The sequence below is a fragment of the Callospermophilus lateralis genome, chromosome 9 (assembly GCF_048772815.1).
Source record: "Callospermophilus lateralis isolate mCalLat2 chromosome 9, mCalLat2.hap1, whole genome shotgun sequence".
Classification (NCBI taxonomy): Eukaryota; Metazoa; Chordata; class Mammalia; order Rodentia; family Sciuridae; genus Callospermophilus; species Callospermophilus lateralis.
Window position 1 is genome coordinate 64,254,398 of NC_135313.1, and position 22,386 is coordinate 64,276,783.

At 32.2% G+C, this 22,386-nt stretch overlaps 1 protein-coding gene across 3 annotated transcripts in view; it reads left to right on the top strand.

Moving 5' to 3' along the window:
- Positions 1-22,087, top strand: part of Scn1a (sodium voltage-gated channel alpha subunit 1) — an 88,253-nt gene extending 66,166 nt beyond the window's left edge. For all 3 annotated transcript variants that reach the window (XM_076866474.2, XM_076866475.2, XM_076866476.2), the window contains exons 20-26: positions 3,578-3,700; positions 10,395-10,676; positions 12,977-13,030; positions 14,699-14,836; positions 17,228-17,332; positions 18,858-19,128; positions 20,910-22,087. In XM_076866474.2, the coding sequence (XP_076722589.1) occupies positions 3,578-3,700; positions 10,395-10,676; positions 12,977-13,030; positions 14,699-14,836; positions 17,228-17,332; positions 18,858-19,128; positions 20,910-22,087 (2,151 nt within the window). The remainder of the gene's footprint in view (positions 1-3,577; positions 3,701-10,394; positions 10,677-12,976; positions 13,031-14,698; positions 14,837-17,227; positions 17,333-18,857; positions 19,129-20,909) is intronic.
- Positions 22,088-22,386: the final 299 nt, after the last annotated feature.

Here is a 22,386-nt window from a genome sequence, read left to right on the forward strand (position 1 = left end):
TTAAACCCCTATCTCTCACCATGCGAAAAACTCAACTCAAAGTGGATCAAGGACCTAGGAATCAAACCAGAGACCCTGTGCCTAATAGAAGAAAAATTAGGCCCAAATCTCCATCATGTTGGATTAGGCCCTGTCTTCCTTAATAAGACTCCTATAACACAATAAGTGGGATGAATTTAAACTAAAAAGCTTCTTCTCAGAAAAAGAAACAATCAATGACCTAACTACTTTTTAACTGGCTGACAGGTGCCCAGTATTTATTTCCTTTTTGGAGAGAGAGATTTTTCTAAAAGCAGTATAGAACTTTGGGCGGCGGGCGGGGAAGTGATAGTTTTGTTGTTCCCTTTCACTCACCCTTCTGAAGAGGGACCCAGGATTGGTGTCAAAAGATGAAACCAGAGTTTCTTCCCTTCTGCTGGTGGGTGAAGTTTTTATAAGCTATAGGTCTCTTTAGCCAACAAACATTTTGCAGCTCTTAATGGCGGGCTATGCCCTCCAGCGTTCCAGCAGACCCCAGTAGCTCACTGCCAATTTCTTCTTTCTGGGTTCTAGTCTCACAAATTTGAAAAATGAAATCCACAGACAAGGGTGAGTGAATTAAGAGTAGGATTTATTCAAGTGTTAATAGAAACAGAACTCCACAAAACAAGACAGGAACCAAGAGGGGTGACTGCCTGAGCGTGCTAATACAGGGTTTTATATAGCACTTGGATCAAAATTATTGGTCCAAATTTATGCTAATTGAGATTTGGAAAAGCATGGAAAATATTATTAGCCCTGCAATTCCATTCAGATCAGCCTCACTTTCATTTTTCCCTTGCTCAAGTGGAGGTTGAGGTTATGGGTTCATGGATGCCAGGGGTTCCAGGCTGCAGTCCTGTGTGAAGCCGGCTTCTGCAGAGGATGTCAGCTCTAGGCTCCTGCAGAGCACTGTGGGGTGAAAAGTCAGTGCATCTTGGGTCTCCATAATGATGGTCTGCAGTGCCTTAGGCCAGTACTGGCCTGGGGGACTCCATGCAACCCCAGTCAGTGCTTACTATCTGGCCTCCAGCCCACTTAGGCTGTTCCACAGCTCTGGGACAAGTGTTTGACTTCAGTAGCACTTGAGTGGATGAAATGGATAATAAAAAGCATGTTGCTTAAATGTTTTATGTTGTAAATCAGAAAAACTCATGTTTTTACCCCTGCCCACTTGTTAGTTTGGGGCCACTAAGTTACTTGGCCCCTAACTTTGTAAAATGGTGGTATTAACTGAACAAAATTAAAGATGCTCAATAAACACTGAGGCAGGTGGGCACTTTTATAATTAACAAAAATTTCTCTTTGATCTACAAAAGCTTTTAAAGGTAGACATAAATGTAGGTTGCATAGATGATAGCTCCATTATAGGAGATAAGCTGTGCAGAGAACCGAGAAAGACATGCCTACTTTATTTATCCATTATGCTAGAATGTAGACTAGACTTGTGGCAAGCCCATTATAGACCACACAACTCTTTGTAGGATTTGTATATCCAATAATTACTATTTCACTTAGCCTAAATTAAGTGTCTGACTTCAAAATTCATTAAATATCATATTTCGTGTTATCAATTTGGCATGATTTCAGCTTTGGAAATCATGTCCAAATTATCATGACTCAATAAGCAACAGTTTTTCACCTAAAGGATAATATTCATCAGGACTATAAATGTTTCTCATGGAAACTGTTTCTAGAGCTGAGTCATGCATACATTAGGTCTCCTTGATTCTAAACAAAGGTCAGAATAAAGCAATTTGAAATGCTTAATAATGTTCCCATGAAATGAATGAATTGAGAGAAACCTAAATAAAGTAATTGCTTTCTCATATCAAAAAGGGAAGAAGTTTCTCATATTGAGGTTTCGAGCATTAGAAATTAAATCCATTACTCCTCATAAATTTTTACACTAGATTTTAAATATAAGTTAACCCTTTTGAAATTTACTGAATTTAATTTTGTACTATTTTATTTGTTACATTTCTGAGCTTGGGGGGGGAGAAATATGATTTTAACATTATTACCAATTGGTTTTAATAAGCATTTCTGAAATACTTTTGAAAAACAATTCTATAAAGAATACTTTTATTTTTAATGTCATTTTTATTATTTCATAAGGATCAGTGTACCACTCTGAAAATGACACAAATAAATATAGCACAACACAAATAATGTAAAAAGTATGTTAAATGTTAATAAATTTGCCTGCAGGTTTCATTGGTCAGTTTAACAGCAAATGCCTTGGGTTACTCAGAACTTGGTGCCATCAAATCCCTCAGGACACTAAGAGCTCTTTACCACACTTTAAAAAAATGAAAATTCTTCAAAAATAGTGTTCAGCATATAGAATTGGTACTCTTCAAATTAAAGTCATAACACTGCCCAAATACAGAATTTGGGCGATTTGTGTAGAGAATTAGATTTTTTTCCATTAGTGTTGCATATTTTATGTTAATTAAGTGAATCTATTGATTATTCACCAATTATCCATTTAGGGTCAGGTACATAGCAGAAACTGTAAATTAGTTTAGCAAATAAAGAGGATATTATGATGGAATTACATTTTAAGTTAAATTATTTACATAGAACTCAATTTTAAAAGTAAAAAAAAAAAGGTATTAGGCAAACCTCCCCCCCAAAAAAATCACCTTTAAAACCAATTTATCACATTAATTTCTGACAATACAGATTATAAATAATCTAATAATATAGTATATTAACTCAGGGTAGATATTTCTTTTTTTCCTAGTACAATAGTAGTTTTGTGTTAAATAACTAGCTGTAGGCAAAATGCTAAATTCAGCAGCACCAATAAAATAAAGCATATCTCTGACATTTTCCCCACCTGGATTTCTTCCTTATAGCATGATTATGGTGAGGATTATTCTGGGAATTAGAGCCAGGTTTTCACATATGCGAAGCATGTACTCTACAACTGAACTATTCCCCAAGTCCTTATTTCATTAATGCTTCATTTTGTTTTTCCAACTAATTGCTCAACTCATTTATATTAGTGGAACAGTTAACAAATTACATGGAATTTAAGTTATTTTTGACCAAGCTTTTAAAAATTTAATTACTAGTATATATTGATTATGTAAATTAATGGGTTTCATTGTGACATTTCCATTCACATATACACTATGCTTTGCTTATTGCCCTATTGCCCTCTCTTCCTTCCTCCACCCAGCTCCCTCTACCCTAAAAATTCCCCTTTCTATTTCATGTTGACTTTTTTTTAGACTCTACATATAAGCAAAAATGTGATATTTGTCTTTGAGTATTGTTTATTTTGCTTAACCATAATGATCTTCAATCCATCCTGAAAATGATTTGATTTTGATTGTTAAACTAGTGTTTAATTAATGTCTTTAAAACAACTTGTTTTTAAAATTTAAGCTGAAAACACTTGCTTAAATTTTTAAAACTTTTACTGATATGTCCAACCACTTGTCTTCAAATACATAAATTAAAATGGCATTTTACAATTTTTACATAATAACTATAGATTGAAGGAAAAGGGTTCTATTTATTTATTATTATTTGTGTGCGCCTGCAGGTTTCATTGGTCAGTTTAACAGCAAATGCCTTGGGTTACTCAGAACTTGGTGCCATCAAATCCCTCAGGACACTAAGAGCTCTGAGACCTCTACGAGCCTTGTCACGATTTGAAGGGATGAGGGTAAGGAAAATGAAAAATCTGAAAGATCATATATAGCCAAAATTGAGTGCAATTAAATTTAGAATAAGGAAAATATGTGCATGCGAAAGGAATGGCAAATCCTTGCAAACTTGCTACTTAATCCTTTTATCTGTTGCATATTTACTTCTAGGTGATATGCAAGAGAATTTAGGCTCTCTTAAAATGATATAAAATCATTTATCTGCTGTGCTTATCAAAATGACTTTATTTCCTTATTCATTTTGGGAGTTTCCTTGCAATTTTGCATACAAAAAGCAAATGCACTATTAAAGCATCAATATTATAATTATCTGAAGTGAATTCTACATCATGTACTTCTCCTTTGTGAAGACCCAACTGTACTTAATGAGTTTTACTGAAAATAATATAAAGTACACATGTATATAAGAATGAGTATAAAGGAAAATATGAAGTGTCATATAAATTTTGTCTTTATAATGCCAAAGTTTGCATTATTTGAATATATTCAAGGATAGATATTTAATATTAGCTGAACTTTTAATTTTTAATATAGATACATGTAATATAGCCTCAATTTACAACTGCACTTGTGTTCTTAATATAAATAAATGAAGACATTATATAAATATTATGTACAAATCCACATTTTATGGCAATAAATAAAACACTTATAACAAAATAAACCGAATGTATAATTTTGACTCATTACTATAGGTGATTCATAAACTAACGTTAAAACACACTTGTCAAAATTACACAAAATTTTATGTTGTCCCTTTTAAGAAAACATTAAGCCATTCATCGTGATACATAACAGATTAGAAATGTAGCTATTATTGACTTGATATTTCCATGACTCTTTAAAAAGCATAAAATATTAATTTATATGAGATATATCTATAAAAAATTAATTCTTTTTTAAAGGACCAAAATTTCTTTTATCTAAACAAAGTTGCTGAAATGTCTGAGTCCAACAGAAAACATTGCTCTTTTGGTACCTGAAGTTTGATTCTGTTTGTAGAAACTAAGCTGTATTGTCGACTTATATTTGCATTTTCTAGGTCACATATAGCCTATGTTCTCTTCTAAATTAAAATTTATTATAAATGTCACTTTTTAAAAATGTAAGACTTTTCTTTAATTTCCCTAAATATATGAAAACTTTTTCCTCATTAGAAACAATTCAACAAATTATCATGCAAATAGTGCTGCTTTATTTCTCATACAGAACAATTTTTCATTAAAATGTGATCAGATATTCTCTCTAGGATATGTAAAAATTAAGTTTGCTTTCCAGTTAAAACGTCACTTTCTTTTGTTCCAGAGTAGCAGTTTCAGTTCTCAAGAAAAATATACTTTTCATACATTCTACTTGAAAACATATTGTCTGAATTAAAATAATACATTATAAAAGGTTTCTGAAATCTGAATGATGCCTAACACATAAACTGCTATCAACATTTCAAATTTGACCTTTTAAAAACTTAAAAAATTCATGAGTGGATGGTCATTTATTTCAATATATAGCTCCTTATTTCCATAACGATGGAGCTACATATACTTTTTACAGAAATATCCTGATCTATAATTATTAATATATTAACATTATATATTGATATATTTTGGGGGGCTAGTTGTTAAAGCTTGAAGTTTGGAAACATAAACTCCTTTTAGATGATTTCATATTTATAAACATGGCTTCTTGCCTCACAATGACATCAAATACACCACACTAAAATGACAGAGCTCTTCAACACCTACTTGGCATTGTAGAGTCAAATTATTGATTCTATTTTTTATATTTCGAGTATTTGGATATTTTTTTACTTTGTAAAAATAGAATCATGAATAATGGTGAAGTTGAAGGTAACACGATTGTAGTTGGGAAGTGAATTTTGAATATATTCAGAAACTCTCATTTAGTTCTTTTTCATAGCAACATAATATTGCAATAGCTGTGTCAAAGTGTAAATCAGGCACTCATTTTATTTTGTTTTTCTGTCACTTTTCCAAAGCATGTGCTTTTATGCAACACTATTGAATAAAGCATGTTAATAGTGCTTGATAAGAACTTAAAAAGTAATTTAAAAAGTTATCATCACTTTGCACTTTATGTTTTGCATGTTTTATGCACATTTCTGGCTGACAGCTTTTGAACATTTATTGTATTTCAAATTTCCAGTCCAAATTTTCCAACTTGTAAAACTGAACTGAGTGAATTGATGTTGTGAATACCTAGGGTAAAATAAAATTTGTATTTCAATTTGTATTTTTCAATTTCCTAATCTAGGTAATCTTAAATACCTTTTCAAAAGAACTCAAGTATTAATTGATAGGGAAACAGACAGAGAGCATCATATACAAAAAGTAACACCATATGTTCTGTCATATCAGATTTCTAACTAATAACAAACTATATATTTCTATTTTATATAGGATAATCTTGCTCCAACTTGGATGGGGTGGAGCGCTGGTTCCTCCCCTCAGCCCCTTATTATGGGTACTGTATTACCCCTTTTGTACCTTTACTCCTTGCACTGTGACTTATGTGTAGTGGGGTGAGGGAGGGAATGGGAAGGGTGCAACTGCACCACAGTAGGAACAATAGAATATTTACTACCTAATTCACAATTTTCAATTGTCTTAAATTTATTTGGGAAAAAATACCTTTCTGCATTTACCTTTTGTGGATTTTAACCACAATGATTGATATCTTCATTAAGTATCACTAAATATGACTTTTTATGTGTATATTGAATTATCCATTTATGGGGACATTATTTGGTGAGGGTGGGGAACCCTGGTGTAGGACAATTGTGTGGAAATAATTTAACTTACTGAGCTGAAGATATGGTTTGAGGTTACATGCCTTGACATTTAGCACCTTGGTCTGGGTTCTGAAAATGGCCAGCTACATGCCATCAGTCTATTGTTATGTGTGAGCATATGCTAAGGTGTAACATTCCAGGTTTCATAAGACTGTTATTGATTGTATGACATTTTCATTTTTTATTGTGTGAGTTCATAGAGTTTATTCTCAAAATGTAAACAAGGCAAAAATATATGAAGGAAGAGTTGAATAAGCACTCATTTGTGTCTTAAATAGGAAAAAAACTTAATATAAAAGAATCAAATTATTTGAATTATGCAGAATAGAACACTCACCCAAAACTAAAACAGAAGCATCATAAGTACTAAGATTGATTCATATGAGGCCATGGGTTTGTTCCCCTGAACCACAAAAAGAAGAGTAAAGAAGAGAGAAGAGAAGAAAAATATATAAACTCACTTCTTTTAGAATAAGTCGCTCCCAACTAACTTTCTAGGATCTCAGAAGATATCCCGGTAAAAATAAAAACAAATCTACTTTTTTGTTTACTCTTGAAGTTTAGGAATATTGTTCAAGAAGAATAGTTTTTATTTCTGAGGTAGAAAACCATTGTAATTTTTGTTTGAGTAATTGATGTATCTTTCAGAAATAATTGCCTTAATTAAACCCACAACACAAATTTTATTGTTAGATTAAAAAACAAAGATTCAATTATTCTTTTCCAGACTCAGAAATGTATGACTTTTCCTTTACCTACTTTTTATTTTTATTCCTATAGTCTTCCTGTATTTCAAGTAGAGTAGCATTAGAATCCAACCACTAATATTTATTCATCAGGACATTTCCTTTATTAGACATCTCTTTTTATGCATCTGAAAATCTCACTTTATTTTTTCCAATTCATTCAGACCAACTCTGCCCTTGCATTGCCTGCATGGGAACCAATTACTGCAGTTCCTTAGAGACAAAAGAGTTAATACACCTCGCTCTATGCTGAACCAAGGATTTGGTTTAGGCTCTCAGGAAAAGACAATTCTTCTTATGATCCTTTGCTGTCTAACGAAATCTTAAATATGAGATTTGTATAGGATATTTCCCATTACTATGTCAAACCTTTTTTCAAGATAAAATTATTTACCTTAGTGAAATAAAACTTTTTAATGCTTTAGATGTATAACAATTTTGCAAATCATATCTTGAATTGCACTGCTACAGAGCACATGCTTACATCTAATTCCATAATTAGAATTAGTTTTAACTTAAAACTGATCACTGTTCCAAACTAAACCTCTCAAATTCATTACTTTTCCCCCATTTATCTGTCCTTACTTCTTCAATTATTCTTCTCCCATATCTGCTATTTCCAGATATCTGCTATTATTCTTTGATCAATAAATACTAAGTTAATCTTTGCTTCATTCTTTCATCCATTCAATCATTTTTATATTGCCCATATTGAAACCTCTTTGTAGTAATCATATTTTCCAGACACTCAAAGTCTTGGAGGGGGTCACAAAAATATTTCGAATCTTATATTTTTTTAAAATTTATTATCTGTAAGGATTACATGAATACAATGAATCTAGTATAGAGCAATGTGGGTAACTGAAAAGTGAGAGCAAATCTCAGGACAAGTGATAGGATAGACTGGAAAGAGCATGAGATGCTACTTTCTGAATTTAACCTGTTTTAACTTCATCTGTCTTATTTGCCAAGTAAGGACACAATACTAAGTTATCAAATTATCTCTACATTCCAATATAGTAGAATTCTGATTCTTGAATTAAAAGGAGAAAACTCTCATGTTTATATAGGAGGCTAAATGAGGATGAAGGTTAGGCACCATAAAAGAAGTGCTATTTGATTTAAGCCTCTGAGAAAGGGGAGTATTTCAGAAAGGGAGATATTGGTCAAAGAATTCAAAAGAAATGGCATCTCAATTTTCTGGCAATTACATTAGCACATGGTAACTCTATAGTTGGGGCAGCATCAGGGGTAGGTGGCCAGGGAAGTTAAACTTGAGGTGTGGATTGTAGAGTGATATGCATATCATGACAAGGAAAACATTTTTTGTAATTACTGGGGAGCCATTAAATAATTTTAATATAGGACTTGGGGAAGATTAATTCATCTTACATATATTGAAGGCAAGAGAAAGGAGCATTTGACAATAGTGCAAAAAGGAAAGTTATCACCAGGATAAGGATGGTGACCATGAGGATGGAAAAGTGACAAAAGTGAGAAAAGTTTTGAAGAAAGAAATATGAGACTTACAGACTGATATGAAAAGAATGTAAGAAGTAGCTACACAGAAATGCAAGAAAGTGTCTGCTAACACTCTATACTGAGTGTTGAAGGTAAAATTATGTATTTTAATATGCAATTTTTATATAACAGTAGAAAGAGCATTTTAGTGTGGATGACAAACAAAATATTCAGATAAGGATGAAAAGAAATAATAACTCAATTTCAACTTTCAAATCTCAAGTCTAAAAGAAATCTGATTATGTCCTTGCATTTAAAAATGGAATACAAGGTAGAGTTTTATTCAGTTAATTTTAAGGTAGACAATAAAATAGCATAAAGTGTTTGGTCAACTGTGTAGATCACATTATCTGGTTCTCCCTGGCTAACTCAAGCTGAGTTAACTTTTTCATATTCATTTCCCATGTTTATCATTACTAGTTTCGTTATTTCCTTTGGCCCACTTATCACAGTGTTTTATATTCTCAGAAGGCCTCTTCTGTATAGACTTTATACAGAGTTTGAAAGTATAAAGAATTGCTTCTTGTTCTTTTTTTTTGTTCTAAAAGCACACTGGAATCAAAAGACAAATAAAAGATATTTTTGGTGCCTGTTTACTTTGAATCAGATTTACAGCAATAATAGAGGTGCATAGGTGGAATTAATCTCAGCTATTAATGTTCAAGCCTGAGACACCAGCCACTTGCAAGCATTTTAGAGTTTGTCTTTATCTTCCTTCTTAGATATTCATGTGCAGCTCCAGTGGGAACTGTGGAGGAGGAAGCAAGGACTACAGTGTTGTCAAATATGAAAACTCACATTTTTAATTTGTGGTCCAGAGAAATAAAGAGGGGGTAAAAACCTTTTTCCATAGGAGAAAAGTAGATGATAACTTAGCACAGAACTTAATGTAATCACATCAGATTTGGGAACTATGTATTGTATCCCTCCTTTTCTTAAGAAACCAATTTGTTTCATTTAAAATAAGTTTATTGGATTAAACTCAGTAAATGAAACAACTTATATGACTGGAGCTTGAAATAAACGATGTGATGATCTAATGAAATACATAACGCTAAATTGTCTTGCTTCTTATGCAAAAAATATTATTAGTCATAGCAATGCATGAATAATTAAGGCCAAAATTACATTAGGTATTATATGATATTCTTATTTTTAGACATATGAATATTTTTTTTATTTATTTTAAAAGTATAATAGTCAAATCAACTCATGCCCAAATGTTTTAGTTTTGTTCTTTAATATATTGCCTTCTTTAAATGAGTTAATCTTCTGTATAAGATTCCTACTTCTCTTTTTTCTAGTAAGCAGCACATATTCTGTCTTCATCTGGCAGCAAGTTCCTCTGATTTCGCTTTTCCTTTAATCTGTTAGAACTTCTCCCTTTTTTAAGCTTTAATTTTTTTGTTATATTGCCTGTATTTGTTTTCCTAAGCATATTGCTTAAGAAATAGTGGATTTCATTTCAATATTTTTTACTTTGATTTTAAAAGCATATTCTAGGATAAGTAGTTCTTGATATAAAAATATTGAAAGATTAAAGATTACTAGGGGAATGTCTTTTCTTTTTTAACCAATAAGAATTCTGACTTTTCTTTTTTTCCATTTGTGTATTAGGTGGTTGTGAATGCCCTTTTAGGAGCAATTCCATCCATCATGAATGTGCTTCTGGTTTGTCTTATATTCTGGCTAATTTTCAGCATCATGGGCGTAAATTTGTTTGCTGGCAAATTCTACCACTGTGTTAACACCACAACTGGTGACATGTTTGAGATCAGCGAAGTGAATAATCATTCTGATTGCCTAAAACTAATAGAAAGAAATGAGACTGCCCGGTGGAAAAATGTGAAAGTAAACTTTGATAATGTAGGATTTGGGTATCTCTCTTTGCTCCAAGTTGTAAGTGAACACTATTTTCTCTGAAATATTTTTATTGTTCAGAATAATAACAACGTAATGACTACAACTGTTATTAAGTTACTAAGAAGAAAGTTTATACCATTTTTTTTTCTAATTTTGATTTATTAGTACAAGTTTGTGAGCCCAGGTGGATGGCAACTTCATTACATGTGCAAACATGGTCAATGTGGTCAATAGTGACCAGATATTGTAGGTCTTTCAATAGATCTTTTTCTCCTTTTTCCTTTATGTTTTTCCTTTTTTTTTCTAAATTTCCTTCACTTCATATATGAACAAATTGATTATTAAATCAATAACTTTGTTATTAATTTTTTTCTATTGCTATTGAAAACATTTTTCACTGATGGATTACGCCTCTCCCCAACACATAAATACTTAACACCTGATGAGATTGTAACTGATTTGGAGGAATCAACTGCTGTTTAGTTATATTATTTTGGATTGGAGATTCTGGAATGATATTTAAGTTTTATGATTAGATTCTTGCAATAAGATGAAATTAACACTTGAGAGCACCTGGACACAGAAATGAACCACATGCAACTGTTGTCTTATCTCAAATGACCTCTAAGCACCATTATTTAATTATATTTTATCCTAAATATCCTACTATGCATCTAAGACTAGTTCTCTAAAAAAAATGCAGTTCATAATTAATAAAAACACAAAAATTGACAAAACTAGAAATAATATTATGACACTTAGCTGCAGCCTCATTACAATAAAGCAGTGAATAAAAATGGCCCAGAGTTTTTGAAAAATACAGTAAAGATGCTACTCTGATTTTGCTGCTAAATACTCAGCTTTAATACAAAAACGGAGCTTCTGTCAAATTTCTTCTGTTGTGCTTCTATAGGGTCTTTAGGGTAGAAATCTGGTTATATTACTGAGATAACATTTTTATTTATTCAACCAGGACAATCACTAAGCAAACAAATCTATACTTCTCAAAATCCTCTTACAGTTTTCTCTGGTGTCTTTACTATGATTTCAATTCCTCCCACCTTTTTGTTGAAAATTTTTGTTTTTCCTCTGGAAATTTTAAATCTCTTAATGTTCATGCAATTAAAATATGGATTTAAAATCTAGCAAAATGATTTATTTAATACTATACTAAATAAGAATGACATTTCTTTGGGCATTTATCCTATTTACTAGTACTCACACTTGTAAATGTTACTGAAGCATATCATTTCCTCTATAAAATTGAGGAAAGAAAATTTGAAAAATTTAAGCAATCCTTCAAAATGCTAACATTTTGAAAATACGAAGTTCTGTACAAAATTATTAAATATATTCTGCTACTGAAAAAAACAACTAAAATACAGCTTCATAATCGGCTATATACAGAATCACCTCTGTTGATTAGTAATTCCTTGAAATTATTCCACGAGTCTGTTTTTCTATTCCTGTGCCAAGTATGTAATGGACTTGTTCTATCACTGACTGAAGCCATTGACACGTTCAACATTTCTCTCTTTGTGGTACAATATATTTCTATTGCCAAGAATCATAGCTTTCTCTTTCCATTACAACATACTCACTTGTCTATCTTCTCATGATGCCACCACTCCACAGTGTTAGAGTTATAAAGCATGTATGATACAGATGCTGAAAACTATTAGGCTCCTTCATTAGCTAAAGAACCACAGAGCTCAAAAATTCATGTTCAGGATAAGTAAAAAATTACAGTAAATTATTAAACTTGGAATCCTTTAAACTGAATACCAAGTGTCTACTGTACTGTTTTCTACCTCTCTTGCCCATATTAATGCCTTCTGTGCAAAAAATACAGATAAAAAGTGGAATGTAAGGTTATTTCTGAATGCTTAACTTCTACAGTCCTAACAGAATAGCTTCAATACTATTTTTAATTTATATATTGTTATAAAAAACAGAAATCTCATTTCAGTCACTTTAGATTTCAGCAGATGATAATCAGATCTGATTTTTAGGTTTTTGGCTGCTATAGATATGATCAAATGTGTTTACATTTGTATGGCTTTCTAAAAGTGTTCTACCAAGTTGTAATAGCACTTTAAATTTCATGAGTTCATTAATTATAAAGAATGGAGAATTACTTATAAGTCGATTATCAAGCAGGATTATCTGTAAAATGACCATTATGTTTATTTAGTATTTTGGGTCCAAAATCCTTATAAATTTGTTTTGAAATGTTTTTCAAAAATACTTCTTTAAAGTGTATCTTTAAGAATACTTATAAACATCAGTTCTGAAGTATTTTGGCTCCAAAGTAAAATGTGTGTCCTTTTTAATAGGCAACATTTAAGGGATGGATGGATATCATGTATGCAGCGGTTGATTCCAGAAATGTAAGTATTCTTTATATTATAAGCCTGTTTACTATTTTGATGAGGTGCTTAAATAAAATCAACAAAACAAATGAAATGAGTCTATGTTGGTTAAATATATTCAAGAAACAATATGACTCAGGTTAATACTTGAGTATAGTAATGTTTATCAGTAAGATCTCATTAAGATAAATTTTAAAAAGCATGAATTATTTTGAAAGTCAAAGGTAACATAAGGGCATCTATTTAATAAGTAACAGATGTTCTTCTTGTTAATATTTTTCTATTTTGTTTCCTTTTTATCCACAAATTTTATAATCATTAGTAATTTTGGTTTGCAAAAGCAGGTATGAACAAATATATGATTTCCATCAGTTGCTGAAAGGTATAGTTACCCTCCATGTTAAACAACATGAAAAGCTACAGAAACTGTCCTAGGGCCACAGATTTACTTAACAGTCTCTTTCAAATCCATTCTGTTATATGATGTCAATATCCATAAATTTATTAGATCCTTTGAAAATGTTGTTATCACTTCTTTGCTAGTAGATTCCTCCAAGTATATATCAGCTAAGATCTACTTTATCTAACCCCAATGTCTTCCATGCTTCAGTAATGTAAATTGATATTCATGTTTATTCTAATTTTAGTCTTCAAAACATTGTGAAATTGAATATTTTCTATAGGCCTTCCTCTTTCCATTCTAAGTTCTCATCTGTTTTAATTCATGTTCCATAGACATGACTTTAACATCTTCTGTCCCTGTAGTTTTTAGACTGAACTGATAGTTTGATTTTTATCTTTATTGAAGCCACAAGTAGCTTTCCTTCTATGCTGAGCACCTTCCCAATAGCCTTCAGAATTGTGTTATTTGACCATTAAATATATTTTGCTTTATGTGTTTGGTCAGTTTTAAATCTACCGTCTCTAATAAGAGTTGAATTGATCTGGGAACTAGGTGTAGCATCTCTTTACCTCTTTACTAGCTTAAAAGTGATAGCTCTATGCCTATTTGTTATACATACAATTTAGAGATTAAATTATGAATTGAGAATTTAAAATGAACTTTCCATTTATGTCTACTTGATCTGAAAAATCCAATGAGTGATATCATGTTGGGGTAGGATGTCAAACATACAAATGAATAATTCAGTTATTATTTGCTAAATACATTCTTGCATATGTGAATGATTGTTTCTAAATGTATTCTATATGTATTTGTAGAAGTAATTTTTCACTAATTTTTAAAATGCTAAATTTTATGTACCTTAAAAACCTTCCAAATTCATCACATTACTTCCAAATAACAAAACATTAATTGTGGTTACAAAAATTAGATTCTACAGTATCATAATAACAATATTTTTCACATGAAAATATCACTAAAGGACTGGAGTTGTAGCTCAGTGGTAGAGCACTTGCCTAGCATGTGTGGGTCACTGGGTTCGATCCTCAGCACCACATAAAAAAATAAATTAAGTAAAAGTATAAAAAAATAAGATTATTAAAAATATATATCACTAAAGGATATGTATATATTTCAGAGATTATTTTTTGAGGTAGTTAGCACAGGAAAAAATCCTGAAATATTACTAAGTACAGTATTTTCTATACTCATGAAAAAGGACCAGGGATATTTCCTACATTAAAATATATTGTAATATTTTGCAAAATATTCTCCTTTGGTAGGTGGAACTGCAGCCCAAGTATGAGGAAAGCCTGTACATGTATCTTTATTTTGTTATTTTCATCATCTTTGGATCCTTCTTCACCTTGAACCTATTTATTGGTGTCATCATAGATAATTTCAACCAGCAAAAAAAGAAGATAAGTATTTCTAATATTTTCTCTCCTACTGAATTAGAAAAATTAATATTTAGGATACTTTAAGAGAACAAACGGTTCTATATATGAACTATTTTTTCCTTCCTCCTCCTCTGCTATCAACTACCACTCTCTTTCAGGCTGTAGAAAGCTGAGAATGAATGACTGTTCACATTCCTGTAGGCAGGCTCACCAAATATCTCTTCTTTTTTTTTTTTTTTTTTCCTATTGTAATTAAGAAATAACATTGGCTGTCTTTTGAAAGAAAATAATTTATAAAAATCTACAAAAAAAAAAAAACAACTTGAGGAATGTTCCACTTTTTCCACTTTGCCATGTTTTGTCCTTATAAATCCCCAGGCCCCTTTATCCATATCATCAGTTAAAAGATTACTGGGGCTGAGGATGTGGCTCAAGCGGTAGCTCGCTCGCCTGACATGAGTCGGGCACTGGGTTGGATCCTCAGCACCACATACAAATAAAGATGTTGTGTCCGCCGAAAACTAAAAAATAAATGTTAAAAAATTCTCTCTCTCTCTCTCTCTCTCTCTCTCTCTCTCTCTCTCTTAAAAAAAAAAAAAAGATTACTAGAAGTTGGGAAGTGGAAGAAAAGGGTGGATAAAGGCAGGCCATATTTGATCAGTGTATGTTGTATCTATCCATCTATTGAAGTATCACACAAAGCCCCACTGATATGTACAATTAATACATGTTAAAAGAAAAAAGCAAACTCAGAATGTTTGCAAGAAATTAGGCAACACATATAAATTTTCTCTAGTGTTTCTTTTCATACTTTTTTTCCTTCCTTGTTTCCTTTCATAATGTTCACTTCTTTCTCCCAGATATTTAAGTATAAGCTATCACTTCGAATCCTAAATTGTACAGATCTTTATTTGTAATTATCATTTATGAAGCTCATTTTATTGTTTATATATGTTCATTATAGAAAGCATGAAGAGTAAATAAATATTATCACTTGGGATAACCACTATTCATATTTCATGTTCTTCTATTCACAATGTTTCTAGGTATATTCTTATTGTTGAATTTATTTTTTTTCCATCTACAACTTAAAATTTTCTTTGACATAAGTATTTTCCATTTTTAAGTCTTTATGTATAAATTAACAGAAATTATTTAACCATTCCCTAACAAGTTGATAATTTAAATTCCTCCTAATCTTTAGTGATTTAAATACTACCTTGTCAGAATTTTATATCCAATGAAGGAGAAAAAAAAAAGAAATGAAAACTGAGTTTTTAGCTATTCCTTAGGATAAATTCCCAGAATTAAGTGTTTTCCTTCCCCAAAATAATGTAGGCATTCGAACTACTAGTAAAGATATATAAATGTTCAAGTGGTGCTTGCTGTTCCCTTGCTGGTATCAAAACTTCTTTGATTTTGAATATTTAGTATTTGACAATATGAAAGTTACATTTATTTTAATTTTTATGTCTTTTCTTATGAATTGATCTGAATGGGATTCCAAGTGTCTCTCAGCCATTTTCATTTTTTTATGTACTGTTACGTCTCATTTGCTTAGTTGTCTTTTTATTATGTAATGATTGCTTTTTTCCCAATACAAAATATTTCTACTCCTAATGCTAACATTATTCTCTTTACTAATAGCATAATCTTGTCAGTATCAAGCTTTTCCATTTACTCATCAGCTTGTGTCCAGTTCTCTGTCCCTAGTGTCCTGTCCCACACCTACTATACTTAGGATTTCTGATTTGTCCCTCAACTCCTCCAGTTCTCTTTCCATTTCTTTGATTCAGTTCTTGACAGAGTCGAGTGACCTTTCATCGCTAACTCCAAACCATCTTGCAATATAAATATCTTTAACTCTTTGCTAAATTTGAATAAGAACATCATTGTATTTAACTCAGAAAAGTAATATGTTGCCAGGCACAGTGGCACAGTCCTTGATTCCAGTGACTGGGAAGATTGAGTCCAGCCTGGGCACCTAATGAGATTCAATCGCAAAATGAAAACTGGGGATGAAGCTCAGTAGTTGAGTTCCCATAGGTTAAATCCCCAATACAAAAAAAAAGTAATATATATATATGTAAGGAACTAAATAAATATTTACTATCTCAGTGAGCCAAATTTTACCACTCCCTGAGTATATGATCTTGGGTAAGTGCTTATGAATTTTTCTTCTCAAAATAATAATAATAATAATAATAATAATAATAATAATGTCTTTTTAAATGAGTATAAGAACTAAAATTACAGTGCCTACAAAGTACATTTAATTGCTCAAATCCTTAGCATAATCATGCTAATTGGTTCAAAATTACATTACTTTTTAACTGTCCCTTTTTATTGTAATTGAAAAATCATGCACAAATGGACACAGTTTTAACCAGTTTTGATTTTTCTTTTCTATACTTTGGAGGTCAAGACATCTTTATGACAGAAGAACAGAAGAAATATTATAATGCAATGAAAAAATTAGGATCGAAAAAGCCACAAAAGCCTATACCTCGACCAGGAGTAAGAAATATCAAATGATATGGGGGAAAAATATACAAAACCAAAAATTTGTATGGGTTTTCTCAGAGAAAAGAAATCAGCTAACATTTTCAACAACAAAATTTTCTTTCACATTTAGATAATCATTAATTCATACTTTTATGGTAATGGTAAAAAAAAAATTAAAAGACTAAACAAGATGGCATATAAAATGTACCTTTGTCTTCAAAAGATTTAGAACTACACAGTTAGAATCCAAATTAAATGGCCAGAGAATGTGTAGACATTTGAGCTGCAGAGAGAGAGTTAATTATCTATTTGTAGAGTAATTGCCATTTAATGCTGGGAAGTGGGTAAACCTTTGAATGGGGTTAAGGTACAAGTAGTTTCCTACTAGATTCAGAGATTGATGAATTGTTAAGTGAAATAAAATTTCATTTTCACTTTATGTTTCCCTAGAAGTACTGAGTGTTTTGGAGAAGGGAAGAATTTCAGCAACTATCATTCATATTGACTATAAATTTAGAAATTACTAATGTCTTTAAAAAATCAAGGTCAAAAATTAAATTTCAACATGATAAATAACAATCCTTGTATTTCCATGATGAACTAAACAAGCTGTGAAAATGGAGGGACCTTGCCCACATTAATGATTTTCATGACAATGATCTTTGAGCTTAAATTTGGAGGGAGCATCAGAGAAAATTCATAATGCTAGGCCAATAGTGCCTTTTTGAGAATGATGAGAAATACATACTTTCCTATGTTGATACTTATTACTAGAAGTAGAGATGAGTCAATGATGTGTGTAGAAAATGTAGGATACTAAATATCCTTAGATTTTTTTATTGGCCAGGGAAATAGACAGATGATGGCCTTCAGTGTCTGACAGTGACAGAACCGGGGAAGAGAACTACAAATCAGTTACAAAATATGTGAAATTTTTCTTTTAACATCAAAACAAGGACCGAAATTCTGGTCTGATTATCCCTGTGGAGGCTCAGCATTTTGTTTCTGACAATGCTAGCGAAGACTCTTTAGTAGGAGAAATATCAGTATTATCATATGTGGAATGTAATTGTATGTATCCTGAGATTCCCAAGTTCCCTTTAATAATTCTTTGAGGATAAAGGAAATTGAATATTAATATTATTATACTAATAGTATTAATCCAACTGATCATAGTCCAACTGATCATGGGAAAGTTTGGTAACATCAAATCAAACAGGTTTCTCACCTCATAATTTTAGTATATTGATATGCATTTTGTTTCCTCTGACTGGTGTATACAGTATGTGATGTTTCCTATTAGAAACTGTTTGGACAAGGTGTTGCTGTTCTGATGAATAGGTAAAGATAAATAGCAATTTAGATAACTAAATTTTAAATATCAATGTGCCATAAATCATCGCTTACTAAAGTCAGGGTCATACAGCTATAATGTACAATATTAGACAGTGAATTAATGCAAAAATTGCTGATGCATATGCTAGTGTGCAAAAAAATAAAACTGTCTGTTGCTAAAAGCGTTTCTGTTTCTCTACAGAACAAATTTCAAGGAATGGTATTTGACTTTGTAACCAGACAAGTTTTTGACATAAGCATCATGATTCTTATCTGCCTTAACATGGTCACAATGATGGTGGAAACAGATGACCAGAGTGAATATGTGACTAACATTCTGTCACGCATCAATCTGGTATTCATCGTGTTGTTCACTGGAGAGTGTGTGCTGAAGCTCATTTCCCTCCGCCATTATTATTTTACGATTGGCTGGAATATTTTTGATTTTGTGGTTGTCATTCTTTCCATTGTAGGTAAGAAATATTTAAGATTTCTCAAATTCAGTTTAAAAAAAAAGTGAAAGGTAAAAACAACTTTGGAATAGAGGTCCTCCCAACATTTAATCACTGTGAATATTTTGATGCATTTCATTCAGAAGTATAATCAGGAAAGACATTACATTAGAGAAAAGCTATGGAGACATCAGCACGTAGATACTGGTGGAAGCTGGTTGAAAGATAAGGAAAATTAGAACAAAATGATGATAAAGACAAAGACTAAATATTAGCAGATACGAAGATTTTCTACATTACCATAAAAATAAAGTTTTACTAACCATGCACAGGGAAGTGAGGTAAACTGGAACTTCATTTCCTTAGTTATATACTTAAAAGCCTGGAATTTACAATAGATTTCATGAACAACAGCTCTTTTCATAAAAGATATAAGTGAAGGTCTTGTGAAGGGAAGATCTCTGTGTGTAGGCCTGAAATATTCACTCTCTCTTAAACAAGGGGACATCAGTCAATGTTTTACCATCCATTAAAGGGAACCTTTTTTGGGCAGATTTTCATATCATTCCCCACTCTGAATAAATTGGCCTTAAATCCAATTCATATGTTATATATACTTTTGATCCCCAATCTAATCCATGACTATAATCCTTTCAACTCAAAGGCATTTAGATTTTTGAGCTATTCTTCAGTATAGTTTTATTTAAAAGGAAAATTGGGAAAGTAGGTTAAAAAAAGGGACTTGATACCAATACCAGACACAGGGAATCAAAACAAACATCAACCTTGGATCCTTTTACAAATGCACCATAAGGTACACAAGCAAATATGTAAATAAGAATATTATAATGGAAGCTCAGAAAAGCATCAAGTTCATAGATGAAAATAGCATAAAAAACTACTTTTTGGTGGATAAAATGTAAAAAGAGGATTTATAATTTGGCAATTTCAGAAAAAATAAATTATATTCATATAAATTTATACTAACATTATTGGCTGCTGTTGTTCACCAGACTTGTGCATTTATTTATTTATTTATTTATTTAGATTCTGACTTGGGAATGTAAGGTTAAAAATAGATTGTCAACATCCCTCAAAGACAAAAAATACTGTAGTCCTTATAGTTTAATTTATTATTGAATGTCAAAATCAAAGGTTATTCATATTATAGATAACATATATAACAGACATGAATAGGTCCAAATGTTAACAATTTGTGAATCTAGATGGAGGGTGGTTATGTATTTATTGTACTATTTTACAACTTTTCTATGATAAATCTAGATTATATCATTCAGCCCTCCACACCAGTGAGTTCTGCATCTGTATGTTCTTTATAAATCATGGACAAAAAGTCTTCAGAAAAAAATTGCATCTCTATTGAACATGTACAGACTCTTTCTCTTGTCATTATTTCCTATGTAATAGACTATAAGCTACTTACATAGCATTTACTTTGTGTTAGGTATTGTAAGAATTTTAGGGATGATTTAAAGTATACAGGAGAAATTGCATAGGTTAAATGCAAGTACTATACCATATTTTATGGGACTTGATTATCCATGACTGCTGGTATCCTGGGAATGAAAGGGAGTCCTGGAATCAGCACTTTGAAGATATTGAAAGATGACTATATTATGTGTATGTGATATCTAAGAAACATAATTGAATTTCAGTATTCTGAATTTACCTCAGAGCCTTAAAAACTTAAGCATTATCTTAATGAATAACTTTTTCACTGGTTGTATTCTCATTGTTTTTTCTTTTTTTTTCTTTCTTTTACTCTTATCATTTATCCACAGGAATGTTTCTTGCTGAGTTGATAGAAAAATATTTTGTGTCCCCAACCCTGTTCCGAGTGATCCGTCTTGCCAGGATTGGCCGAATCCTACGTCTGATCAAAGGGGCTAAGGGGATCCGTACACTGCTTTTTGCTTTGATGATGTCCCTTCCTGCCTTGTTTAACATCGGCCTTCTGCTCTTCTTGGTCATGTTCATCTATGCCATCTTTGGAATGTCTAACTTTGCCTACGTTAAGAGGGAAGTTGGAATTGATGACATGTTCAATTTTGAGACCTTTGGCAACAGCATGATCTGCTTGTTCCAAATCACCACCTCTGCTGGCTGGGATGGATTGCTGGCACCTATTCTCAACAGTAAACCACCTGACTGTGATCCTAATAAAGTTAATCCTGGAAGCTCAGTTAAGGGAGACTGTGGGAACCCCTCTGTTGGGATTTTCTTTTTTGTCAGTTACATCATCATATCCTTTCTGGTCGTGGTGAACATGTACATCGCTGTCATCCTGGAGAACTTCAGTGTTGCTACTGAAGAAAGTGCAGAGCCCCTGAGTGAAGATGACTTTGAGATGTTCTATGAGGTTTGGGAGAAGTTTGATCCTGATGCAACCCAGTTCATGGAATTTGAAAAACTATCTCAGTTTGCAGCTGCTCTTGAACCTCCTCTTAATTTGCCACAACCAAACAAACTCCAGCTCATTGCTATGGATTTGCCCATGGTGAGTGGTGACCGAATCCACTGTCTAGACATCTTATTTGCTTTTACAAAGCGCGTCCTAGGAGAGAGTGGAGAGATGGATGCCCTCCGAATACAGATGGAAGAGCGGTTCATGGCTTCCAATCCTTCCAAGGTCTCCTATCAGCCAATCACTACTACTTTGAAACGAAAACAAGAGGAAGTATCTGCTGTTATTATTCAGCGTGCTTACAGGCGCCACCTTTTGAAGCGAACTGTCAAACAAGCTTCATTTACATATAATAAGAACAAACTCAAAGGTGGGGCTAATCTTCTTGTAAAAGAAGACATGATAATCGATAGAATAAATGAAAACTCTATTACAGAGAAAACTGATCTGACCATGTCCACTGCAGTCTGTCCACCCTCCTATGATCGGGTGACAAAGCCAATTGTGGAAAAACACGAGCAAGAAGGAAAAGATGAAAAAGCCAAAGGGAAATAAACAAAAACAAATAAAAATAATTGGGTGACAAATTGTTTACAGCCTGTGAAGGTGATGTATTTTTGTCAACAGGACTCCATTAGGAGGTCAATGCCAAACTGACTGTTTTTACACAAATCTACTTAAGGTCAGTGCCTACAATAAGACAGTGACCCCCTTGTCGGCAAACTGTGTGACTCTGTGTAAAGGGGAGACAACCTTGACAGGAGGTTACTGTCCTCACTACCAGCTGACACTGCTGAAGACAAGAGACAAAGTGGTTACGCAGACTGTAGGGACCAGTTTAAAGGGGTGCAAAC